This window comes from Tetrao urogallus (genome assembly GCF_951394365.1).
Source record: "Tetrao urogallus genome assembly, chromosome: 8".
Classification (NCBI taxonomy): Eukaryota; Metazoa; Chordata; class Aves; order Galliformes; family Phasianidae; genus Tetrao; species Tetrao urogallus.
In genome coordinates, this window is record NC_136821.1 from 10,908,223 (window position 1) to 10,930,579 (window position 22,357).

Below are 22,357 nucleotides of genomic sequence, written 5' to 3' on the forward strand. Positions count from 1 at the left end.
GCAAACATCTTTAGAACGCTACACTAATCCTTTGTAGGAATGAGAAAAAATGATTTAGGAATAAAACGTATGTTTAGAAATGGAACTTAATCTGGATTCTGGCAATGCCCTGAAGTTTCCTTGCCCCTGAGAATATCTCAGTGAGTTTTTATTCATGTGTTGAGGTTATACCAAGCACTTCTCACTGCAGTACGGTGTTTGTGCTTTTTAATCATGTTTGTTTCACTTCAGGAGGAGCACTGTGCCTGGCTGGCTGCAAGCACAGCAGTCTGTGTGAATGACCAGTAGCTGAAAGATGTCACTGCCTGTATCTCTTCCTGCCTGACTTCCTAGCAGAACAGGGGCTTGCTGTGTGCACTTCTTTGTGAGTGGAAAGGAAGTTAAATACTAAATAAGATCAGAGGTGTGACCTTACCTTTCAACCTGAGCTTCACTGCTTGTGTGTGCTTGGGGAGGTGGTTCCACAGGGAACCCCTTTGCTGCTGCAGAATTTAATTTTTAATGTCTTGTGAACAAAGTCAGAATAATTCACTTCATTTTTTAAATTTATTTGCCTTAGTATTTTAGGATATTGTTAAGAACACAGAGAAACCCTAACATCAGCACTGGAGCACTGAGGATTAATATTAGTTAAAATGGAAAGCTTTGTGCTTTATCTGCTGTTTGGAAATTGAGGAACGCTTTCCTGCAGCTATCCCAGTCCTTCAATAAGGCAATTAATGCCTGTGCTTCTGGAAAAGGATATTTCCTGACTCTAAAAATCCCCCTGCTCCATCCTGTATAAATAGCCTCTCTCATTGATTGGTATCTCTGGGGCTCAGGTTATGTGACCCACTTTGTGTTTTTATCTGTGAAGATTATGCTAACGAGGCTGCTGTGAGGAGGTGCATTTTGCTTGCAGCTACTGCTGCTGTATTTAATGGGTGTTTTCCAGGGTCCAGAAGAAAAAAAAGTGAAGGCAGCAAGGAAGGCTGCAGCAGTGAAACATAGAGCTAACTCCCTGTTGTGGAGCATGGGATAGACTCGGAAATAATCGGTGTGGTTGTGGAATGCTGTATTCAGAGATTGTCATATCTTTGTGTGGGCAGGTTGTGCTCTGAAAGGCCAACCAGCAAGCCCAGCTGACAGGAAGGTTGTGTGTAGGCAGGGCTGATTTGGCTCTTGATGCTGAAACTATATGCAGACATGGGCTTTTGAGTGAGTGCCAATTTGTTGGTTTGTTTGTTGGTTGTTTTTTTTTTTTTTTTTTTTTTTTTTTTTTTGGAAGGTGTGTGTTGTGGTTGCGGTCTGGTGGAAGGCTGTTGTGTGGCTGCTTGGAAGGGGCACCGTGACAGTATTAGGTTCCCAAGGACATCTTTGAGGAAGGCAAATCTGTTTCTCCTTTTGCATTCTGCCTTGTGAGCACATCTGTCTGTCTCACATTTTTTTAACCTTTATGGAGCAAAATCTCTATCTGTGCGCCTCTAACACACGGGTTTGTGATCCTTGTGTAGGTGTCTGTGTGAACTTCACTAAAATAATCACTAGAGCTAATTGGTTCTTGCTGTTTTGGTGGCTTCATCTTAACTTTTGGTCCTTTTGTGAATTCTTGGAGCAGAAGGATTTGTGTGTGCTGTTGCTCAGTAGCTTAGCTGTTTTGTTCTATTGTTATTTTTACAATACTTATAGGAATATTAGGAATCCTTCACTGCTTCTTTTTCAGGTCTCCTAAAAGATAACGAGAACTGTCACAGTGGTGAACACTCTGGAAGTTTAACTTAATTCCCATATTCTTTTGTTTAGTTTCCCAAGCAAGATTCTGAAAAATGCTTTGGCTGCTGTATTCTTAGTCATGTTAATGTCCCTGCACTATAGAGAGTGCACTGTGTGACTTGTTAGCCTAAAGGCGTAACGCTATCAACCTTATGATTTTAAAGACCATATTCGGAAGCATTCAGTATTATTATTATTATTAGGTCCTTTTAACTTGTCTCTAGTTTTCAAATCTTTAAGGCTTTTTTTCACACTTCTGCACAGTCATCATGAGTAAAACTTGAATTGAAAATTACGAAATCCCCTCAGAAAAATCATTTGAATCAGTTGTGAGTTGCACGATTTCAGATTGGTTTTCTATAGAAAGATTTTGTCCAGTTTACCAGGCTGGTACTTGAAAGCAGGTTTTACATTTTGCAGGGGCTGTTGCTTATGTTCTCTGCTAGAACAAAGTTGGTAGTTACTTTCCTTAGTAGCCTGCCTATGTCTGCCTAGTCTGCTGTGGGATGTCATATCAGGGTCTATGTACATTTCCTTGGTTAACTTTATTATACTGGAATTGGTGTAATAAATGCACTAGCAGAAATGTGACTTGTTTATTATTGCCATTAGTATCCAATTGTTTTTCTGCTGAGAGGGATGACAGAAAGCAATACGCTGTGAAATGTCATGTCTGCTTGCAGACTGAGCAGAATGTATATCAAAACAATTGCCTGTCTGTAAGTGTGATATATTTGGAGCAGAAAGCAATTCCAAATGTTACTTCTGTCAGGAATCTTATTTACCTTTTGATGGCAGTTGACTCATTAGGTTATGAGCACCTTCATTTGCTCATAATAGACAGAATGAGGCAGCAGCTAAGAAGATGAATGTCATTTTCTAGCAACTTTTTGGATTAATGTACAGCCTGCTGTTACTAGGAGGATTGTTAAAAAATAAAAACCCAACATTTATCCACTGGCCCGGCATGATATCCTTGGATTGGCACTGAGTACCACCTTATCTCAGGTTGATGATCATCGCTGTATTGTGAACATGAGGATGAGGCTGAGTTGCCCAAGGAAGCTGCTTGAAAAACATTGGCTAAATGCAGGTTGGGTTTTGTTGGTTGGGAGGAGGAGTAAGGAGGGACTTGGAAGCATACTGTATAGCCTTTGGTGGCTTTGCATTCTGTGTCCTCTGTATTCACAGAGGGCCCTTGGGTCTTCAGAAAGTTGAGCTTTAACTGCTAGCAGGGCTTGAGCATGGAATGATGTGCTTCAGCATCAGCAAGTGGTGCTATCCCTGTGTGTTAGGGAGGGAAGGAAGGAGGGCTTCTCCAGGGCTGGCCTTCACCTGAACCTCAGAGGGAGACTGCTGTCAGAGACCAGCAGTTGTGGTAAAATGTGAGATGTGTTGGCTGATTTGTGCTCGCAGGAGGTACCAGAGTGCTGAGTGGCAATGCTTTTGTACAGCCAGCTGACAGCTGTCTTCAAATGAGTGATTTACAGGTGCAAATGTCTGAGTTTTGATTTTTTTGCAGTTACTGTTTTGCATGCTGTTCGATAATATTTTCTGATTAAAAATCAATGTTCTCCTTTGAGCTTGCTGTCAGGAGCTGAGAACCAAGTGGAAAACCTCCAGAGCACAGCACACAGTGCTTCTCCAGGCCCGCTCCACTTAGATGCCAACATAAAGATTTAGCTGCTTACATTTCATGTACAAGTGAAGAGAGAAGGGAGATGTGCTGTCAAAGGAGGTGTGTAAAAGTTGCCAGCCCTCTTCTTCTTCGGCTTGGATTTGGGGCATGTGGTAAATGAGTGCAGAGGGGTGAGGACAGGTGTGGTGCCTTGTGGTCAGGCCTGCAGGCTGTGGCAGGGCATCTTCAGTATGGACAGAGGTGATTTCTATTTTAAAAGCCAGAAAGCATCTCACTTCATCAGGGAGGGAGTCTGAACACCAGACGCTTGGCTTTAAAAGGTCCCAGCTGATGGTTCAGGCAGAGAAAGCTCTGGTCCTTATCTGCTGCAGTTCCTGACCAACTGATGCTCTCTTTGCCCTGTTTTACACCTTGGCCAGGCCATGAAGGGGTTACATTCTAAAATGAATAATGACTAAATTTATTCGTCATGGCCAAATGATGACAGCTGTTGAGATGCTCCTGTTAGCGCTTCCCAGGGGATAAAGCCAGGCTGGATCCTGGTGCAAGGCAGCCCAGCCGGGCAGAGCAGCTCAGCTGCAGCGTGTGCTGCTCATTCCCCTTGCTCCCTTCCTCAAGTGCACTGCAGTTCCCAGGCTGAAATGGATGTTCCTGAGAATCCCACAGAGCTGCTAGAGAGGACTGAGGCCATAGCTGTTTAAATCCATGTGCGAAGACAGCATGCTTAATGAATACGGGGGGCAGTGATTGATTATGCTCTGGACTGAAAGCCGCGGCTCTCTGCGAAGCACTGTTATATCTGGGCACGCTATGGAAAATATGAAGGAATGTTGAGGAAGCTTATCTGCAGAAGGATATGTACTTGTAAGCATTTCTTTTCTTCTTAAATAATGTAAAGGAGTTGAAAAATTTAAAGCCAGTTGTGTTGTTTCCCTGAGACAGCGGAGTGGTGAGCAGACAAAGGTCTCTTTTATCAGGGCACGGCTGTGGCGGAGAGCGCTGTGTCCCCACTAAATGAGCGCCGGGGGGTTCGTAAGGTGGGAAAATATTAATGTTACAGCCTGGTACACATTCTGCTTTGGTGCACCTCCGACAGCGTGATGAGTTACACCCATGCTGAATTTGGTACCTCGTGGTTTGCAGATGGATTGAAAAAAAAAAACAAAAACAAAACCACAATGATCTTAGTTGAAATGATTGCTGTGATCCCAGTCAATGAAGGGGGGAGAAGGCTTTTTCATGGTAATGCATAATTGTTTATTTTTCTCTTATTTTCTGATCTCATGTGTTCAGGTTTCTTTCTGTTCTTTGTTTCTCTTTCTGTCCTGCACACGTGCTGCTGGAAGACTTAGTGTGCAGTTCTGAATGTGGCTCTGTTACTCTTCACTGTTCAGATTAGAAAACGCTGTTTGGCTGTTGAACTATTCTGATAACTATATATATATTTTTGTAGGCTAAATGAAAAAGAGATGGGATTGTAACCTAAACGTCTCCAAAACTGTGGGCTGGTTGTTTTTTGTATTTCTTTTTTGTGTGTTTTTTGTGTGTGTTGATTATAGCTAATGCTCAGAGAAGCCTGTTTTACATAGCATTTTAGCAATTAAATAAACTACAGGAGTGCAATCTTTATAATGTTTTTCTGAATTTGCATGTATTATAAAATAGCAAACCACACCCTCACTCCCTTTTGGAGGGGTTTTAAGAGTACGGGTAGAAGAGGAAGTAAGTTAAATAATAGTGTTTAGATAGCCTGTAATGCAACTGATGGGGAATTGCATTACCAGATAAAAGTGGTTTTGAAGTAATGAAGTACTTTCCGAGAATGAGCGACTTTCTCTTGGCTGGTAATATATATTATAAATAATATTTGCTTAATATCCTGATCTAAATGTGTATGTTTGGTGGCCCTGCTAGGCAGGGGGGTTGGAACTACATGATCCTTGAGGTCCCTTCCAACCCGGGTGATTCTGTGATTCTGTGATTCTGTGATTCTGTAATATCTAAATGTAAGCATTTGAAATAAATGTAAATTGGATGAATTTGGCCTGGGTGTATTCAAGGTCTGTACGAGTTTATCATCCTCTCTTAAACCCCTTTCTGTAGGCTTCAGAGATCACACATTTTAGAGTCTTATTTTCATCTACCGTGACCTTCTGTGCAACTCTGACCAATAACGTTTTTGAAGTAAAATTCCTGTTTGAACGAGGCTGTATCTTTCAGGGAAAACGAAAAACAAAACAAACAAAAAACAAACAGCAAAGAAAGCAAAAGAAAAAACAACCTACAGAATTCAGTGTTTTTAATATACTCCTGTAATAGAACTTGCCAAGTAAGGCACCTTTTCTACTAGATGGAGGAACAACACTAATAAATCACATTGGAAAACTACACGCAGTCTTCAGCTGTTGTGTTAACAAATACAGTCAAGCAACTTGCTAAGCATCTGACCAGGGTAAACAAATTAAGTGGAAGTTCATTGCAGGGGATTAAAAATGTATTTTCCAGTCGTTCTCATGGCTTTTCTCTGAGCTCTTTTTAAGAATGTCATATTTTCAATTATGTATGTCAGAACAAACCAGCAAGTGTCAATGGGAAATAGTACAGTCTCCATGGCTGCCTTAGGGCACTGTGTGATGGATCCCATGTCCTAAATATAATGGTTGCTCTTCTCCTTAAGTTGACCTCGAATTTCTTGCCGTGACCTTAAATTTCTTAATCATAAAGCTTGTGTTCATTTTTGTCTTGTTCACTTCTGCCTGAGCAGCAACTGAAATACCTGTTACTGCCGCTGCTTTCCTTTACAAGTTACTCTTTTTTTCCTTTGCCATAATCCAAGGCTTTTTGAATGTTAAAATTAATGGGAAAGCATCTTTGGCCATCTTCCTTAACTTTCTGGATGCTGTCTTGATATTGTTTCAGTGCTGTGATTGGAGTGTGCCATCCTGCAGAAATGTACAGGTTGCAGATGTAGTTTTTAGATTTTCAGATAAACTGTGACAGCTCTATGTAGCTGTTATGAGCCTTTTTTGGGGGGGAAAAGTAAGGGTAAGGACAATACAGTTTTCTTTCTTTTTTTTTTTTTTTTTTTTTACTTGATTAGAATGTGTCTTTATTGTTACCAGTTTTTCTTACAGGAAGCTCAATGTATATGGAGTTTTAGTCATTAGTGTCCAATAGGAGCCTGTATTGGTTACTTGATGCTCCCAGGTGCTTTCCTGAGTAGGGATGGATTAAAGCTCCTGCTTGTGGTGTTTGTTGAGTGAAATTTCTCAAAGGAAACAGTGAGATTGGGCCATACTATGAATCACTGGGTTGAGATGGGCACGGATCATGTCTCAAATCCTGAATTAAATGTTATTGTGGAAAAGCTACATGATGAGGGACTGAGGGGCTTTTCCTACCCTGAATAAATTATGCACTTCATCTATATCAGCTGTCCAAATGTTTTGCCACCTCTCAACCTAAGGCCATTTTTTAAAGTGGATTAGCTAATTTGTATAGAACTGCAATATAAGCACTCTTTTGGAATTGAATTGACCTTCACTGAAAATAAAAGTGACTGTAATTCATTTGTAGTTAATTTATGTCCTGTTTGGAAGTAGGGCCTTTGGATGGATACAAAGGATTCTATACGTTTCAGTTCACCTTTATTTTTTTTTTTTAATTTTAGATAATCATTTGCTGTTTCCTTGCTTTGTTGCAGGGAAGCTTTGCTGATAACTTAAAAACATAGAATGGATGTACAGCTTTAGGTTGGGTCTGTGATTAATGGTCCCAAAGGGAAACCTCTGTGGCTTATCAGCAGCATAGGTGTTGCCATGTGATCTTTCCTGGATTAGTCTGTTGTTTGTTCTTGATGTTGTGCAGGCAGTTAGCATGGTGTGAAAGGCCAGCTGGCTCTTCCTGATCTTTTTCCACACATGGATTTCCTCGTGTCTATTGTTGTTTTTTTGTTGTGTGGTTTTTTTTTTTTTTTTTTTTTTTTTTACAAAACAGCTCATGTTAAACTACATGCAAAAAATACATAAATTGGAGATATAGACTGTAGGCAGCTCAAGTATTAGCTCTGGTTTTATCTTTTTGTTGTTGTTTTGTGGTTTCTTCTGTCAGAACACAGTCATTGAAAGGTTTATAAAGTAGTGGCTGCGGTAGTGTAGAAATGGTCTCATTGGCTGGTGGTCATTCCTGAATAACTGGATTGCCATCACAAAGAAGCTGCTTAGAAGGAAACTGGCAGAGCAGATCCAGCTCGTGTTTTAGCAGGCCAGGCAATGTGTTTGCCATCACATTGGCATGTTCCTTTAGAAATCCCTGATATGGTTGACCATGCTTTTTCTTTTTTTGGCAGATAAAAATTTTGATGATGAAGACTCTGTGGATGGGAACAGACCTTCCTCAGCTAACTCCTCTACATCATCAAAGGCCCCTGCAAACTCACGTAGAGTTGGAATGGGGACTACTCGCAGACTTGGGTCTGCAGCTCTGGGATCCAAGTCCTCAAGTAAGCTGATTACATGGAATATTTGTAGTGTTCACGTTTGAGCTTATTTCCAGCATTTTCAGGCCATATCATTTTCCCGGTACCCAGAAGCGGTTGTTTCCCATGTGACATTGTTACTTGTATGTTTGCCTGAATGCAAGTGAGTCTGTACAATGTACATGAGTCTGCAAACACTATTCACATCCCTCTAGCATACACTGCCTTTGTGTAAGGTTGGAACTGTGTCATTGTGCAGTGAGAGCTTTGGGTGAAACGTGTCAGTGATGCATAATTTGAATTTTTGTTTTTATGGCTGTCACTCTTCAGCTGGACTGATGCAGGCAGCTTACAGCTACGTGATAAAACTTAAGGGCTAAAACATGTTGACTTTGTTTTAAGACCTTCAGGCATTGCTAGCAGTGAAGGTGAAAGAGAAGAAGGGAGTGATAATTTGGAATGTGATCAATTCTAAATGTCATTACAAAAGATCTAGAGAAATGGAGGAAGTTGTCTTTCATGGTTTCTAATGTGATTAATATTCCAGAGACTGTTTATCTTCCTTATCGTTTGCTTGTGCAGGTGTCAGAAGATCTGCACCTTCATCTATTATAGATAGGATTAAATCCTTTAAAATAAAATCTCCCATATAATGAAAGTAAATATTCCCTTTCATCTTTCAGACTATGCCCCTAACTGTTGAGTGACTACTATAATGACTAGTAGTATGCCCTCTGTGCCTTGGAGCTGAAGGATGCTACAAATGTGCAGTTCGTGCCTGGCACTGATATTTCCTGCCTCTATTTTTATTACATCTGCAGCACTCTGAAGTTGTGTGTGGATAGTGAACTTTCTCCTGATTAGGTGCCTTGATAGATAGCTGGTGGTTTCTTAATTGATTCTCTTGATAAGAAGATCGAAAAGACTTTTTTGTTGTTTGTCAGCAGGCAAAGAGGGAGCAGGTGCTGTGGATGAAGAAGACTTCATTAAGGCATTTGAAGATGTCCCAGCAGTTCAAGTAAGTAGAATTATAAGCTAAAGTACATAACACAGAACAGCAAAAGATAGGTGTAGAGTCCAGTTCTTATCGCTGATAGATATCCCTTTGCTTGAATGCTGGCGAGTCTTCCTTAAGGGAAAGGTAGGTTGAAGGATGTAGGGGTTGAACTTCAAATTGGTGGTAGATGCCATTAGATTGGTGTAAAGTGCTCAGAAGCGGAGGGAAGGGAGCCAGGAGGTTTGTGATAGAGGCACCATAGGAGAAGATACTGGAGCTGGCACTGGATGGGGCCTGTTGATGTTTTGTGTGATCATACAGCACTGTTCCAGTCCCCAGGAGCCTCTCTGTTTCGTTTGTTTTATATGGAAACTGAAAGCAATGGAGGTGATTTGTGCCTCCATCTCTGCTGTTTTGAGTGCTATGATGGAATAGTGTGTGTTTGGTGGCAGGTTTAGTCAGGTAGCTGGTATGTGGGGTGCATCACCTCTCCTCCTTCACAGTTTACGTGCTGGGGCAAGAAGACCACACAAGTGTGCTCATGATTTTTACCAGCTCACCCTTGAACCTAACCTGGGCTGAAGGGTAGGATGGTGACTTAGTTAGCCTTACTCTTTTGATACACTTGTGTATTTTCAGTGAATCTGCTTTCAAACTGACTGGCTTTGTTCTTTTGACAGCTTTCTTCTGTGTTCCAATACAGGGTGTCTGTTTAATTGTATACACGTTTTTAGTACCTGTAGTTTTAATAACCAGTTTAGATTAAGGTCTCACTTCTATGTGGGAATGAGTTTTCCCTGGTTATGCACAGTGATTGTTGACTAGCTCCATAAAGCATATGCAGTTATCTCTTCCATAAAGCAGGAATTTTAGCATTTTACTGACTGTTTTATTGTAGATGCCAGTTATATGTTTGACTTTAACTTTTCTCATTAACTTTTTTGGCTGTATGCAGTACAGAAATACTGCTTAAAATTCTGAAACTGCAGTAAAACAGTAGATGACAATCCTTTAGTTATTCTCTGATCATGTTATAATTTTTGAAGGAGATTTCTGTAAATTTTTTGCATTATGCAAATCCCATGTTATGATTCTACTCTATTTAAATTTACAGATTTATTCTAGCCGGGATCTTGAGGAATCCATAAACAAAATAAGAGAGATACTATCTGATGATAAACATGACTGGGAACAGAGAGTATCTGCTGTAAGTAGTTAACTTTGTCATGAACTCTATTAATATAAGGGTTTCCTTCACTGAGCTTATGCTATGAAAGAATTTGCTTAGAGAATCTCAGAGTAAGACTGAATTGCAGCTTAAGTGGTGAACATTTGTTGTATTTCCCCAAGCTTAGGGGAAGCATTTCCTTATGAGACTGAGTTTAAACCATGTCTCTGGATGAAGATACTATTTTTGATAAAAAGGCATCTGGTAAGCCAACATCAGGTTGAACTGGAAGTCATGCAAACAATCTAGATGTAAAGCTAGAAATTTGCTAACAGATGCTGAAATGGTGTGATGGAAATACCAAAAATGATATCCAGAATCTCTTAAAACCTGCTGTTGAGGCAGAAAGTCATTTTGCCTGTAGACAGCTCACTTATACTTTTGCAAAACGGAAATAAAAGCAAACAGTTCAGAAAATTTAAACAAATTTTGAACAAATGGTTATAAATGTAGGAAATGCATTAGTGGAAAAGTGAGTGTTGTATGCATACCAAGATTGTCCTGTTTTCTGAGATGAGGAGCATTTGCATAATACAAATAGATGCATACACTTTTCTATATAGTAGACTTTGAACACTGGTACAGCAGCTATGACATATCTGTCAAGTCATCTATTACAGGAAAGCATCAGCTTGTGCTGATTCAGCTTCATTTTTCTTTGCTGTAGTGAAAGTAGTAAGCTTGAATAGAGGGACTGTATTCATGAGGTCACATGGAGATATCCAGAATAAACTCTTTATGAAGAAATTGTGGTCCCAGTATCACTAGAAAATATGCTGCTTTAGTAAGGTCAGGGTTGCACTTCTAATAGGCCCATGTAATTATTTACTTTAATGAAGTCAATGAACAAATTCTAGATCTAAGTCAGTACAACTCAGATATGAGTGTAAGTCAAGCGTTTTGAGTTAACCCATCTTTCAGAGATGCTAGCTAGCTATGTGAGGTTCTATGCTTTTAGAAACTATTGTAAGTAGGTAGATACTAAGAGGAATAAAAATGATCCTTTGACAACTGTTGGCTTACGTAACGTTTGGGTCATTAACAATACAGTTGTAGAAGCCATATGTAATACTTGTGGATTGCTGTAACAGTTAGCTACTGTGTTTATATTACTTTGTATTCTTAGTATGTTAACCTGTGAGTTGTATGTAAGGTCTGAAATAAAGTTGCTTGGTATTCTTTAAGAAGTGGGTTGTACAGAGACCCTGGGAGCAACACACGAGCTCTGAACCTAAGTGTCCTTCTGTACATTGCTCATTAACAGTCACTGCTTTGTTTTGTCATGCCAACAGTTGAAAAAGATCCGCTCCTTACTGTTGGCTGGAGCTGCAGAATACGATAACTTCTTCCAACACTTACGGCTCCTGGATGGAGCATTTAAATTATCTGCTAAAGACCTGCGATCTCAGGTAGTGCGGGAAGCTTGTATCACGCTGGGGTAAGTTTACTTTCCAAACATGCTTGAAATGGGTTGTAGGAACATGGAACAGATGATGAATAGAAGACACACACGAATTAACTAATAGATTGAAATTTTGCTATGGCTATTTAAAACCGAGTTCATGTAGTTCAACAAATTGTTGAGTTTTAACCGTTAGTGATTGAGAGATGCAAAAATGTGTTTTGTTCTAGTTCAGACTGAGCTATATTTTTGATTTTTGATTTTTTTATTCTTAATGAAATGATTTAAGAAAAAGCCTGTAGTGCTTCTAACAGTGTTTTTTTGTGGAAAATTTTGTGGAAATTTTTTGTGGAAAATCATGCATATGAATGCAAAACTGATCACTTCAAAGAAACTAATAAGTCTGGAGAAATAGTTCTATTATTACTGTCACACTTGTTTGTTAGTAAATATTTCTCACAGTTCAGTTCAACGAGGAACTTGAACTTGAAATGAAAGGAGCTATTTCAAAAACAAATTGCTCTGTCCTTTAGAGTTGGAGAGGAGGTGACAGTTGTGAAGATTGAGATATTACATGTGCTGATGTTATGTTCTGTAGAAATCTGACTTGCTTAATCCTTAGCACTCTTAACAGTATGACTTCATTGTGTTTTACAGACATTTATCATCAGTTCTGGGAAACAAGTTTGATCATGGGGCAGAAGCCATTATGCCAACAATTTTTAATCTAATTCCAAATAGTGCCAAAGTCATGGCCACTTCTGGTGTTGTAGCAGTTAGATTAATCATTCGAGTAAGTATCAGTCAAAAGAGAACAACATCTCATTGTTTCTGAGAAAATATGGATGTTACTGCCATGAAAGTTTGATTAAATGTCAAATCTACTCTTCTGATTGTGCTAGGCTTGTCTGTCTCCAGTTGTAATAAAGCCTTGTGTAGGTAGATGATGATAGGTAAGCCATTCTTACATAGCAGGAAAAAGTGGCAGAAGTGATAAGAAAAATGTTTCTTTATAGAGTGAGGTATTTCTATCCCTCAGAGATGAGCAAATTTTTTAAATTGGCTTTAAATCTTGACTTGCAATACAGACTTAGTATGCTATAAAACTCCTCAGAGATAGCATATGTTGCCTAAAACAGTTAGGTTGCAGAGGTGGCTTCTGCTAGGGAACCTGCAAATAGCCTGACAACTCTTAAGCTGTGACCACTGACTGTTCAGATCCTCTTGAAATGACTCCAGCTCTTTGACAGAAGAAAAAATAAAATCTGTTAAAAGCATTTTTACTGTTAAAATGTATACATTGAAGAATCTGTCTACATTCAGAAGTGTTTCCTTATTTAGCAGTTTGATTTTTAAAAAAAGCATACAGAGCTCAGGTGGCTATTGCAAATTACTTTTCATTCCACAGAACTATAAAGTTTTCTTCCTGTTTTTGTTCTTTCTTTTGTTCTAGCATACACACATCCCCCGACTAATACCCATCATAACCAGTAATTGTACCTCCAAGTCTGTTGCGGTTAGAAGGTGAGCATTTAGTTTGAAGTTCTGCTGTAGTTTACCAGTAAATAGAATCGTGTATACTTTAGATAAAAATCATATTTGTTTTTATTTGTGGAAAGAGCTGTTACAGACATTGCTCCAGAGAATTCGTCTTATTCTCCCCAGTGAGCTGGGAACAAATTCAAAATCAGCTATTATACATAAGATGCAGCATCACTGAGAGAAAAAGGCAGTTTCTCTGAAAGAAGCATGTTCTTTAATCTCTCTGCTTACCTATAATGTCACATTAGCTTTTAAAATTGTTTTTTTTCCACAGACATGCTTTTGTTCCCCATTACTAATCTTTGCAGTGATGTATTTTCTTTAAGCCTGTCAGCAGAGATGCTGCTCTGTGGTATTGCTGGGGAATACATGCTCCCTCTACATTTAAAATCAGGGTGTGGTACACTCTGCCAGCCTCGCTGGGATACTCTTGCCTGTGCCATACAGATTGATTCTTTTTTTCTCTAGTTAAATGAAAAGGTCTTTGTAGTTGAGGAATTTTGTGAGAAAACTTGAAAAAAATCACATCATACAAATGCCTTCCTTTCTGTAAATGATGAAGAGCGAAGCTGAAAAGGAGCAAGATGCAGAGTTTCCTTGTGAAGTTTGAACTCTTGTGAGTACAGGGTGGTTCTAATTTGTATCTTTGCCAGTATCTAAGGGTGCCTTTTGGTTTGTTTTACATCTCTCTGTTGAGACCCTCTAGAGAGATGAATCCAGTTACTTTGCAGTTTTTATTGACAGTATTTGTAGAGTTCTTGATGTTTCTGTTGTGGCTCTTCTTGAATTATAATGTCCTGAGAACCATCATAACAAAAGGTGACTACTGTGCAGAGGCAGGTATGATGAAGTCAGTGTGCCTCTTAACTTTGAGAACTCAACGTTTCTCCTTTTTCTTCTCAGGCGCTGTTTTGAATTTTTAGACCTGCTGCTGCAAGAGTGGCAAACCCACTCCCTAGAAAGGTAAGCTCTGAAAACAGAGAAGTTAATTCTAGCCTATTAATGTCTGGGAGGTGAGGTCTGTAGAAAGAATAGTCTTAGAGGTGAGATTCACATAGTTCTAGTAATAAATATATTTGTGGCAAGGAAAGCATCTGTGTGTGTGCATGTTTGCAATTCATCCATGTAGTTCTGGCAGCCAGAGTTCAGTGAGTCTGTTTCTTATGCCAGCCCTAGAAAACCTGTCTGAACGAATCTCTGAACTTGATAAATCTTTTTTTCCTTTTGCACCTTAAAGTGAGAAGATGAGGTGATGGCTCCTATACATCTAACAGGAGCATCTGAGGCTTGTAAAGTAGTTCAGACTAATGAACAGTAGAAGCAATTGTGGGATACCTATTGGGACCCAATTTCTTTAGCCCTTGGCTGACCAAGACTTCAGAAGGGTTGAGAAAAGTATTTTCAGACCCAGGCAGTTTCAACTACCTGACTAAAGATGGACCAATGAAGAATGCTGCTTGCCGTTTTCTACTCAGCAGTGTGAATGAAATTAAACTGACTTAGAAGAGTAGGAGCTACAAAATGTACGGAGTGGAAATGGGGAGAACTGTGTTCAGGGACACTAGGGAAAGCCAAGTTAGGTGTTTGTAAAAGTAGTATGCTGGTCTGGATTGCTGGACCATGTATCTTTCTTGTTTCAGACACATATCAGTGTTAGCTGAAACAATAAAGAAGGGAATTCATGATGCAGACTCTGAAGCCAGGATAGAAGCAAGAAAGTAAGTAGAAGCTATTGTTACCTTTTCTTCCCTTTCTTTATGTTGTGAGTTATGATATTACATGTTGGAGACTCTGAAAGACAAGTAATGTTCTGGCAACTGAGGCTAGCACTTCTTCCCTTTCAAAGGGAATAGGTAGTAGAAGATGTCATATGAAGTGATTGCAAGAAAGCTATTCTGTTGTTTTTTCTTTTCTTTTTACCTACATACAATACTGCGGTATTTGTTATTCTTGAAATAAAAGTCACTATGCTGGTATGCTGCTAAATATTATCTAAATAGAGGAATTATTTTTGACAGTGAAACAATATCTTTGTGTGTACAGAGAATGTAATTAGTTTTTTTTCTGTTGAAGATCCCTTGCATTTGTTACAATGTCTGTATTTAGGATAGTGTGCTCTTATACTGGGATTGTGATCTTCTGTTCAGAAGACAACAGGGACATCTTTCTTCAGAAAGAGGATGCTGTTAAATAAGAAATCACTAAACAGTATATTCTGTTAATCTAAATGCTATATTGTAAGCAGAGGTGTTTTACAGTAAGACTGTTTAAATCCTTTTGAAAGGGAAAGTTTGCATTACTGGAAAAATACAGCATCCACTGAGGTTTCACAGCGGGTGACTAGTTAAGCTGAAAAGTCAGCAAGGAAAATGGAATAAAACCTTACAACTTACTTAATTCTCTTTTCCCATGTTTCTTAATTAAGCATTACTGTGTGTAAGACAGAAATTTGTTTCCTTTTACTGCTGTGAGAACGCATGTGACTTCTCTGAGAACTGACTGTCTCATACAAACAATTCTTGATTCATTTGAGCTAATGGTCTTGCTCTCAAACTACCCCTTAGTTGGCCCCTGAAAAGTGCTGAGAGACTTCATCTCCTTTGTGATGAGAATGAATGGTGTTTTAGCATCAGTCAGGAGATGAGGACCAGAGAGGAATTCCTACTTTAAATGCTCTTTTACTTTCAGTATGGTACTGATTGGAAGTGTATTGAAGCATCTTATTCTTTAATTTTCCCAAAAGATAGTCAGCAGCCTTAACTCTACAAAAGATTTCTCTCTGCAGCGATGCATGAGAGCTATTTGTTAAACTTGAGGAAGAAAGCACCTGCTGGTGATTTCCTGAATCAGGCCCATGCATGCGTATTCTGCTTTTGGCTTGTTTTTGAAGTGTCTGTTGATCAGCTAGTCCTATGCTAACTTCATTCTGGTTATGGTTCTAGTCTGGGTCTGTCACTTATGTATGGTAGACAGCTACCATACATACAGGAGGGATATGAGAATTTCCTTTGTGACAAAGCTTTTTTGGTAATTTATGTTGTACAGAGCCCGAGGTGGTAAGTTCCCCTTTTTGTTATTTTTGTTTGCTTTGTCTTCTGTGAGGCTGTCATTCTTGCAATCTTGTTACTCAGTGGTATGCCTTAAGTGCATGGAGGCTGTGGATGATTGAAATGTCTGGACTAAGCAGCCCACTAAGCAGCCACGTGCTTCACTGATGTTTAAAACGTGACAAGGAAATACTTAACAGCATTGTGCCTTGTTCCCAGGTGTTACTGGGGTTTCCACAGTCACTTCAGCAGAGAGGCAGACCATTTGTACCACACCTTGGAGTCCTCCTACCAGAAGGCCCTGCAGTCGCATTTGAAGAACTCTGACAGCATTGTGTCCTTGCCACAGTCGGATCGTTCCTCCTCCAGCTCCCAGGAGAGTCTCAAGTAAGTCACTGGGCATCCTTACTTCTCTCTTGGTTTAAACAACTGCAGAGATAACGTGATTGCTTCCTCAAATTCACAGGAGCTGCTTTGGGTACTCTGTGCTTTGCTTATCTCGTCTGGTTATCGGTGGCCTCAACACTTGATTATACTAAAATCTAGCTTACATTATATTAAAATAAAATGCATACATCTGATACATGTATGTATTCTTGCTTCTCTTAAAGAGATGATCAACTTCAGCTGCAAACATCTGCAACTGAAGATACCTGAAAAATACCCATAATGTTGATACAACCTTTTAAACCTACAGCCTGTTCTTAATGATCACTTCCCAATTAACATACATAAGTCCTTAGTCCTTTGAGAATTTCATAACGATGCTGTATTTATATTTTTAAAAAGTAAGCTTTGTTAGTCTTTCCTGAATATAAGTAACTTCCTGTTAACTCAGTTATGTACTGAGGGAACAGAGAAGCACTGTTACTGCTGACTGTGATATATCAGTTTTGTTTTAATAAATACTTATATTAACTTCCAGCCGTCCACTGTCTGCCAAAAGAAGTCCTACTGGAAGTACTACATCAAGAGGTGAGAATAGGAGCTGAAAATGCGGTGAGATGTTGCTGAGGAATTGTGAAGAAGTAAAATGAGTATTTTGTGTACTATAGTGTGCAAAGGACAACTTTTCTGTTTACTACTCCTTAAAAATGGCACCTTAGTATGTAGTTTTCAATCAGCTCTGGGTTGTACACCCATTTTTGTACACTGGCATCTGATGCAGTGATGCCTTTAAAAGCTTGTATTTTGTTGCTGCTTGCACCTGAAGGAAGGCTAAAATGCTTTAAAAATTGTAGCTAAGGTAAGTTTAGGGGTGAAATAGCTGGAATTGACTCCTACTGATGCTAGTAAATGCAGCTAGGTAGTCTACCTAGCATTCACCCTTACACTTTTCTCTCACTTGTTTTTTATGGTTTCAGCTCTCATTGGAGGCACTGTATGCACAGAATTCCTACAGTGTTAAATTTCACTTTCTGATTAATCTATTTTTACCAGTAGAATATTTGGGTGTGACCAAGAGTTGCTGATTTTGCTTTATAAGTGCAGCAACAAGGGAATACATAAGAAAAATGCTTCTGTATTTTCCTGTCGACAAGTACAGACAACCTTCCTGTCTTAAGCATATGCATATAATAACCTAAGTAGTACATCTGAATACAGAGCATAACAGAGACACCTTCTGCCCCTGTTAGCATACTTTGCTGACACCTTGGATCCAAGGAGAATTTTGTGTGGCGCCTACTTTATTGTGCCCACAAATGCATGCATGCTTGCAGCAGAATAGACAAATTTTTTGCTTCAGAGGGTAAATAACATGAAGTAGTGGGAACAGTGATCCTCATGAGAAGATGCTTTGAGAAGGAAGGTACTTCCAGCAATGTATAAAACCTGGTTGAAGGACCTTTGTGAGTCTTTTCTAGATGGCAGCTCACAAGCTGGTGATGGGTACTCTGCCTGAGTTTTGTTGTAATGCTGGCCTGGTGGCCTTTTCTTGTCATTTAGGTTTAGTGTCTGATGAAGTTCTTGAAATGTCTTTTCAGTCACTGTGGGGAAACCCACATTACCCTGATAAGACATTCTTTAAGTATTTCAGTGCAATTAGAGAGAGTTAAAAATAGTACATTAAACTGCTTGCTGTGCTCTTTGAAGCACACAGCTCAAAAAATTAATCTCTTTAATCTGGGTCTCCCACTCCCATCTGCAGCATCTACAGTAAGTACAAAATCTGTGTCAACACCAGGATCTCTGCAGCGATCCCGCAGTGACGTTGATGTGAATGCAGCAGCTAGTGCCAAGTCAAAAGTGACATCTTCTGGAGCATCCACCCCCTTCAGTTCTGCTGCAGCCCTGCCCCCAGGCTCATATGCATCACTAGGTAAACCTATATGTTCTACTGTCGCAGTCAGCTTTCTTTATTCTCAGGAATTGCCTAGGTAACTTGATTTGAATGTCAAACTCTGTAACTGGAAGAACATTTCTCTGAGATGGCTAACAGTTCTTGGGCGTACGTGTGTGATCTCTTGCTTTTTGGAATTAAGCAAAAAATTTGCGAAGGAACTGTCTTGGAACAACTTTCCATTTTTGTGAATTGTTTTGGTAGTCTCAGCCTTCTTTCTGGGGAAAAGTAGATCTTCTTCTGGTTCCATGATGCTGTTGAGGAAAATGCTTAGTGCTTTATTACTTCTGACATTTCCTTCTGTCTCTTTTCCTTCTCTTCCTCTTCCTTCCTTCCTTTCCTTGACACTTGTTTTCTATGGATTGTTCGGTGCTTTGAGGAGTACATCTTTGTTGAGTTTGATTACTTTATTTTGTAAAAGATACAGAAGCAAAGAAAAGCAGGCCTTCTCAATTCATCACACAGTTGGGATGTAAGATATTGCTGACTCTTCTTGGATTATAGCCACACTGTGCTATTTTGTCCAAGCACTGTGTATTGCTGTCAGGTACCCACCAGTGTTTCTTACAGCAAAGTTTGCATTTGATCTTTCTCTCCTGGAGATGATGCTGCTAATTTGCTGAAGTAGGAAGTGCAAGGCAGTGACCAACACCGAATAATTCTGCGGATTGCATAGTAATCTAATTCTTGAGGTTTTTATTGATTTTTACCTTTGCAAGAGGGAGAAAAATTGGATGCCTAGTGAGTGTCAAAGTCAGTGTTCTTGATTTTAGCTGTGCCGATAGCCTTCATTCCTTTCTTGAGTCAGCTGAAATGTAGTTTTTCCTTAGTGTTGAGCATTTGATCTTATTTCAGATTAAAGAAGGATGCTTTTCATAGATTCCCTTTGTAGATACATCTCTTCTATATCTGAAGTCCTTTATAGTGTCTTTAATGTATTGGTTGTATTTGCTTCAGAAGTTCATGTTTTATTCTGATTTATATTGCTAGTTCATATTTAGTTCAAGATTTAGATGCACTGCAGTGAGCACTTGATACAGATCTGTGGAGTTGATTGCTTAAGAACGTGCTTTCAGAACTTAAGGATACAGCCACCCTTTAGATGCACGGTGTGCTGGCTTCAATGGCAAATATGCTTTTGCACTGATGTATGTCACAAAGAAGAACAGAAAGTGGGGAAGAAAATCTAAAAGCTGGTTTTGTCCTTGAAGCCTGGAAACTGAGTACAGTGTTACTGTTGCTCTTAAGGCACTGAAGGAGAAAACCAGGAAATGCGCTGTGTTTGTTCATGTTATGCAAGCATGGCTGCTCCTAAAGGAGTCTGTTTCCTTTTGAGCCAGCAGGGATTTTGCTATCTTTGCGTCTCCATGAGAGAAATGGTGAGGCAAACAAAGAAAGTGGGGTTTGACAAACATTAGATGTGTGTGGGAAGAAAAACTTGTAACCTTTTCTACAGATTCATCAAGCTCTAATTTATTGCTCAAACTTCTTGCATTTGTTTGTGTTAATTTGTTTTCCATACTTCTCTAGCTAATATATAGTGCCCATTTCTGTTGATGTTAATAATTCTTCCCTATTAATCCTTGCCTTATTTTTTTTTAATTTGCTTAAAGATGGTACTACCACTAAAACTGAGGGTAAGCAGTCTCTCTATGTAACTGAGATGTGTCTACAGTCGTACCACTCTCTACCTGGTCTGTTCTCAAAGTGTTACTGATTCTCATCCATGTTCACTGGTGACCTGCATGAAATGTTGCATGGTTGTCCTGCTCATTTTGATGCCATGGGGTGTTCTTCACTTTCTCTTCAAGCTGCTCCCTGCTAATGGCACTATTCTGGTTTCATGACTGATTTCTAATCACAGAATTGCATGTGTGTCTTCCTATTTACAGCAGCGCTTTTGGTTGACGGTGACCTGAGCACAGATTACAAAAGCAGGGCTTGTGTTTTCTTACTCCATGTTGTGTAAAGGTTTGCTGTGTTTTTCCATCCAAAGCTCAGGTCACAACTGCCAAATGCTTTCAGGAAGAGACTGAGCAGCAAGAGAATTGAATGAGATGATCACATGGCAGAAAAATGAGGACAGTAAACAATGATCTCTAGGGAAGGAGTATTTAGTCACCCTCTTTAAATCTGAGCTCTCTCTCTTTATTGTTAACTGAGATGGCTTACATCTAAAACAGTTGGAGGAAAGTTTTTTCTTTCAAGAACACTGAGCCTGCTAGTTTGGGAAGGCCTGCAGTATAGTTGGCTGTCTGGCTTTTTGTCAAAGCTTATTCTTCTTTTCAAGCAAAACAAAATCACTGGGAAATTTTTTTCTGAGGCAGACAGGGATTGAAAACAAGGCCTTCTACACATAATGAAGACACTTCCTCCCAGCCCAACCAATTTTTTCCTGTTAGAAGTCTCTTTTCAAGGGATCTATTACTGTTTGATGGGACTGTGTTAGTATCCTTGATGAGTGCTTGTATTTGGATGTGGTGTTCTGAGAAGTGCTGCTGTGCTGTTATCACGTATTTTCTTTCCTTCCTATTACTGATGCATCGATTTAATATTTAGTGGGAGAATTGTCTACCATCTCCAGAACTGGCTCTTAAACTTATGATTGGAAGGTGAACTGGCTTAGAATCATGAACAGCTCTTTATCCTTCATGATCTCTCAGTGATGAGGAATATGAAGTTGGCCTAAACGCTTGTATTGAAGTCAGTGTCAGATTAAATGAAAGTTCCAAGCTGTTTTAGTCCTTAGCTTTTTTTTTAATTTGCTGATCTTTCTTTTTCATTTCTTTTCTTCTCAATAGTTTTCAAAAATTCTTTTTTTTTTCCCCTAATGTAGAAACACTGAATGTTTTATGTAAATTTATGAAATAGCCTATGCAATGTACAGATCCTCTCCTGGACTGTAATGGTGTTTGTGGAGGTCTGTTCTGGGAGCTGTCCTCTGGTATGCCCTCACTTTTAGTTTATTAAATGCTCTATTGTCATTATGCAAAATACTTTTTAAATTAGGGTTGTTTTCCTCCAGTTTGACTACAGTGGATACAGATGTGGTTTGGTTAAAAAAAAAAAAAAGAAATCTGTAATAGAAACCAGCCAGTCACTTGCTGGGGGGGGGGGGGGGGGGGGAAGACTGGGGGGATAAACTTTCAAAAATTGCTTTTTGTTGCCTTTGTTACCTTAAATACGAGATCTCATCTCTTTTGCTGTAGGATTCTTTTTTGGTGAGGGGAGCAGGGATCACAAAGGATGATAGCATTGTGGCACACCACAGCCAGAGCCCTGGACGAGTTTAATCAGTGGTTGAAACTCATTGTGATCTTTGTTTCTCTTTGTCACAGCAAAAAAACAGCCTTCAGATGGCAATTTGTTGTGTCCTTCAGATGAGGGTGTGGAGAGGGGCCTTTTGCCTGATCTTGCAGAGTGTAGAGAAGGCAGAACTTTATATTCTTAGAAATGAAAATTAGCAGATCCAAGTGTGATCTTTTTTCTGGAAATAGCTGTGTGGGCAGGAGATGAACTTTGAACAGAAAGCAAAAGTTCCTTTTGCATGTATACCTCTGTTTTGTTGCAGGTTACTAGTATCTACTACAAGAGCAAATCTTTGTTTTCTTTTCCTCTGTATGTGTGTGTGCATGTGTATGTTGTTCAGCATTGTTTAATCTGCAGTCTGGCTCCCATCATGGCTTTTTGTAGCTGCAGTGTAGAAGTTTTGCACCTTCCCCTCAGCTGGGAGCCAGCATTGTGCATACTTGGCAGTTCCCATCTGCTCTGCCCTTGGTTCTCCTTAGTGTTTTGGTTTTGAGCCAGGCATCTTAAAAGAGGAGCAAGATAAAAGTGGCTTGTACCACTGGCAAGCTGAGGAGAGTATTGGTTCTTTGGTTTTAAGTAGTGTCACCTCAGTTAGCAAATGCTGCAAAAGTGCTCTTCTGTGT

The 22,357-nt window shown here is 39.5% G+C and overlaps 1 protein-coding gene across 8 annotated transcripts in view; it reads left to right on the plus strand.

Moving 5' to 3' along the window:
• Positions 1 to 22,357, plus strand: part of CLASP1 (cytoplasmic linker associated protein 1) — a gene marked incomplete at both ends in the record, with an annotated part of 141,220 nt that overhangs the window by 50,534 nt on the left and 68,329 nt on the right. For 5 of the 8 annotated variants that reach the window (XM_079539318.1, XM_079539321.1, XM_079539319.1 and 2 more), the window contains 11 exons: positions 7,740 to 7,892; positions 8,813 to 8,886; positions 9,980 to 10,072; positions 11,386 to 11,531; positions 12,153 to 12,288; positions 12,949 to 13,019; positions 13,941 to 14,000; positions 14,678 to 14,755; positions 16,304 to 16,471; positions 17,010 to 17,059; positions 18,234 to 18,404. In XM_079539318.1, coding sequence (XP_079395444.1) covers positions 7,740 to 7,892; positions 8,813 to 8,886; positions 9,980 to 10,072; positions 11,386 to 11,531; positions 12,153 to 12,288; positions 12,949 to 13,019; positions 13,941 to 14,000; positions 14,678 to 14,755; positions 16,304 to 16,471; positions 17,010 to 17,059; positions 18,234 to 18,404 — 1,200 coding nt within the window. Of the gene's footprint in view, positions 1 to 7,739; positions 7,893 to 8,812; positions 8,887 to 9,979; positions 10,073 to 11,385; positions 11,532 to 12,152; positions 12,289 to 12,948; positions 13,020 to 13,940; positions 14,001 to 14,677; positions 14,756 to 16,303; positions 16,472 to 17,009; positions 17,060 to 18,233; positions 18,405 to 20,038; positions 20,063 to 22,357 lie in introns of all 8 variants that reach the window. The other 3 variants (XM_079539320.1, XM_079539322.1, XM_079539323.1) reach the window with 1 other exon arrangement.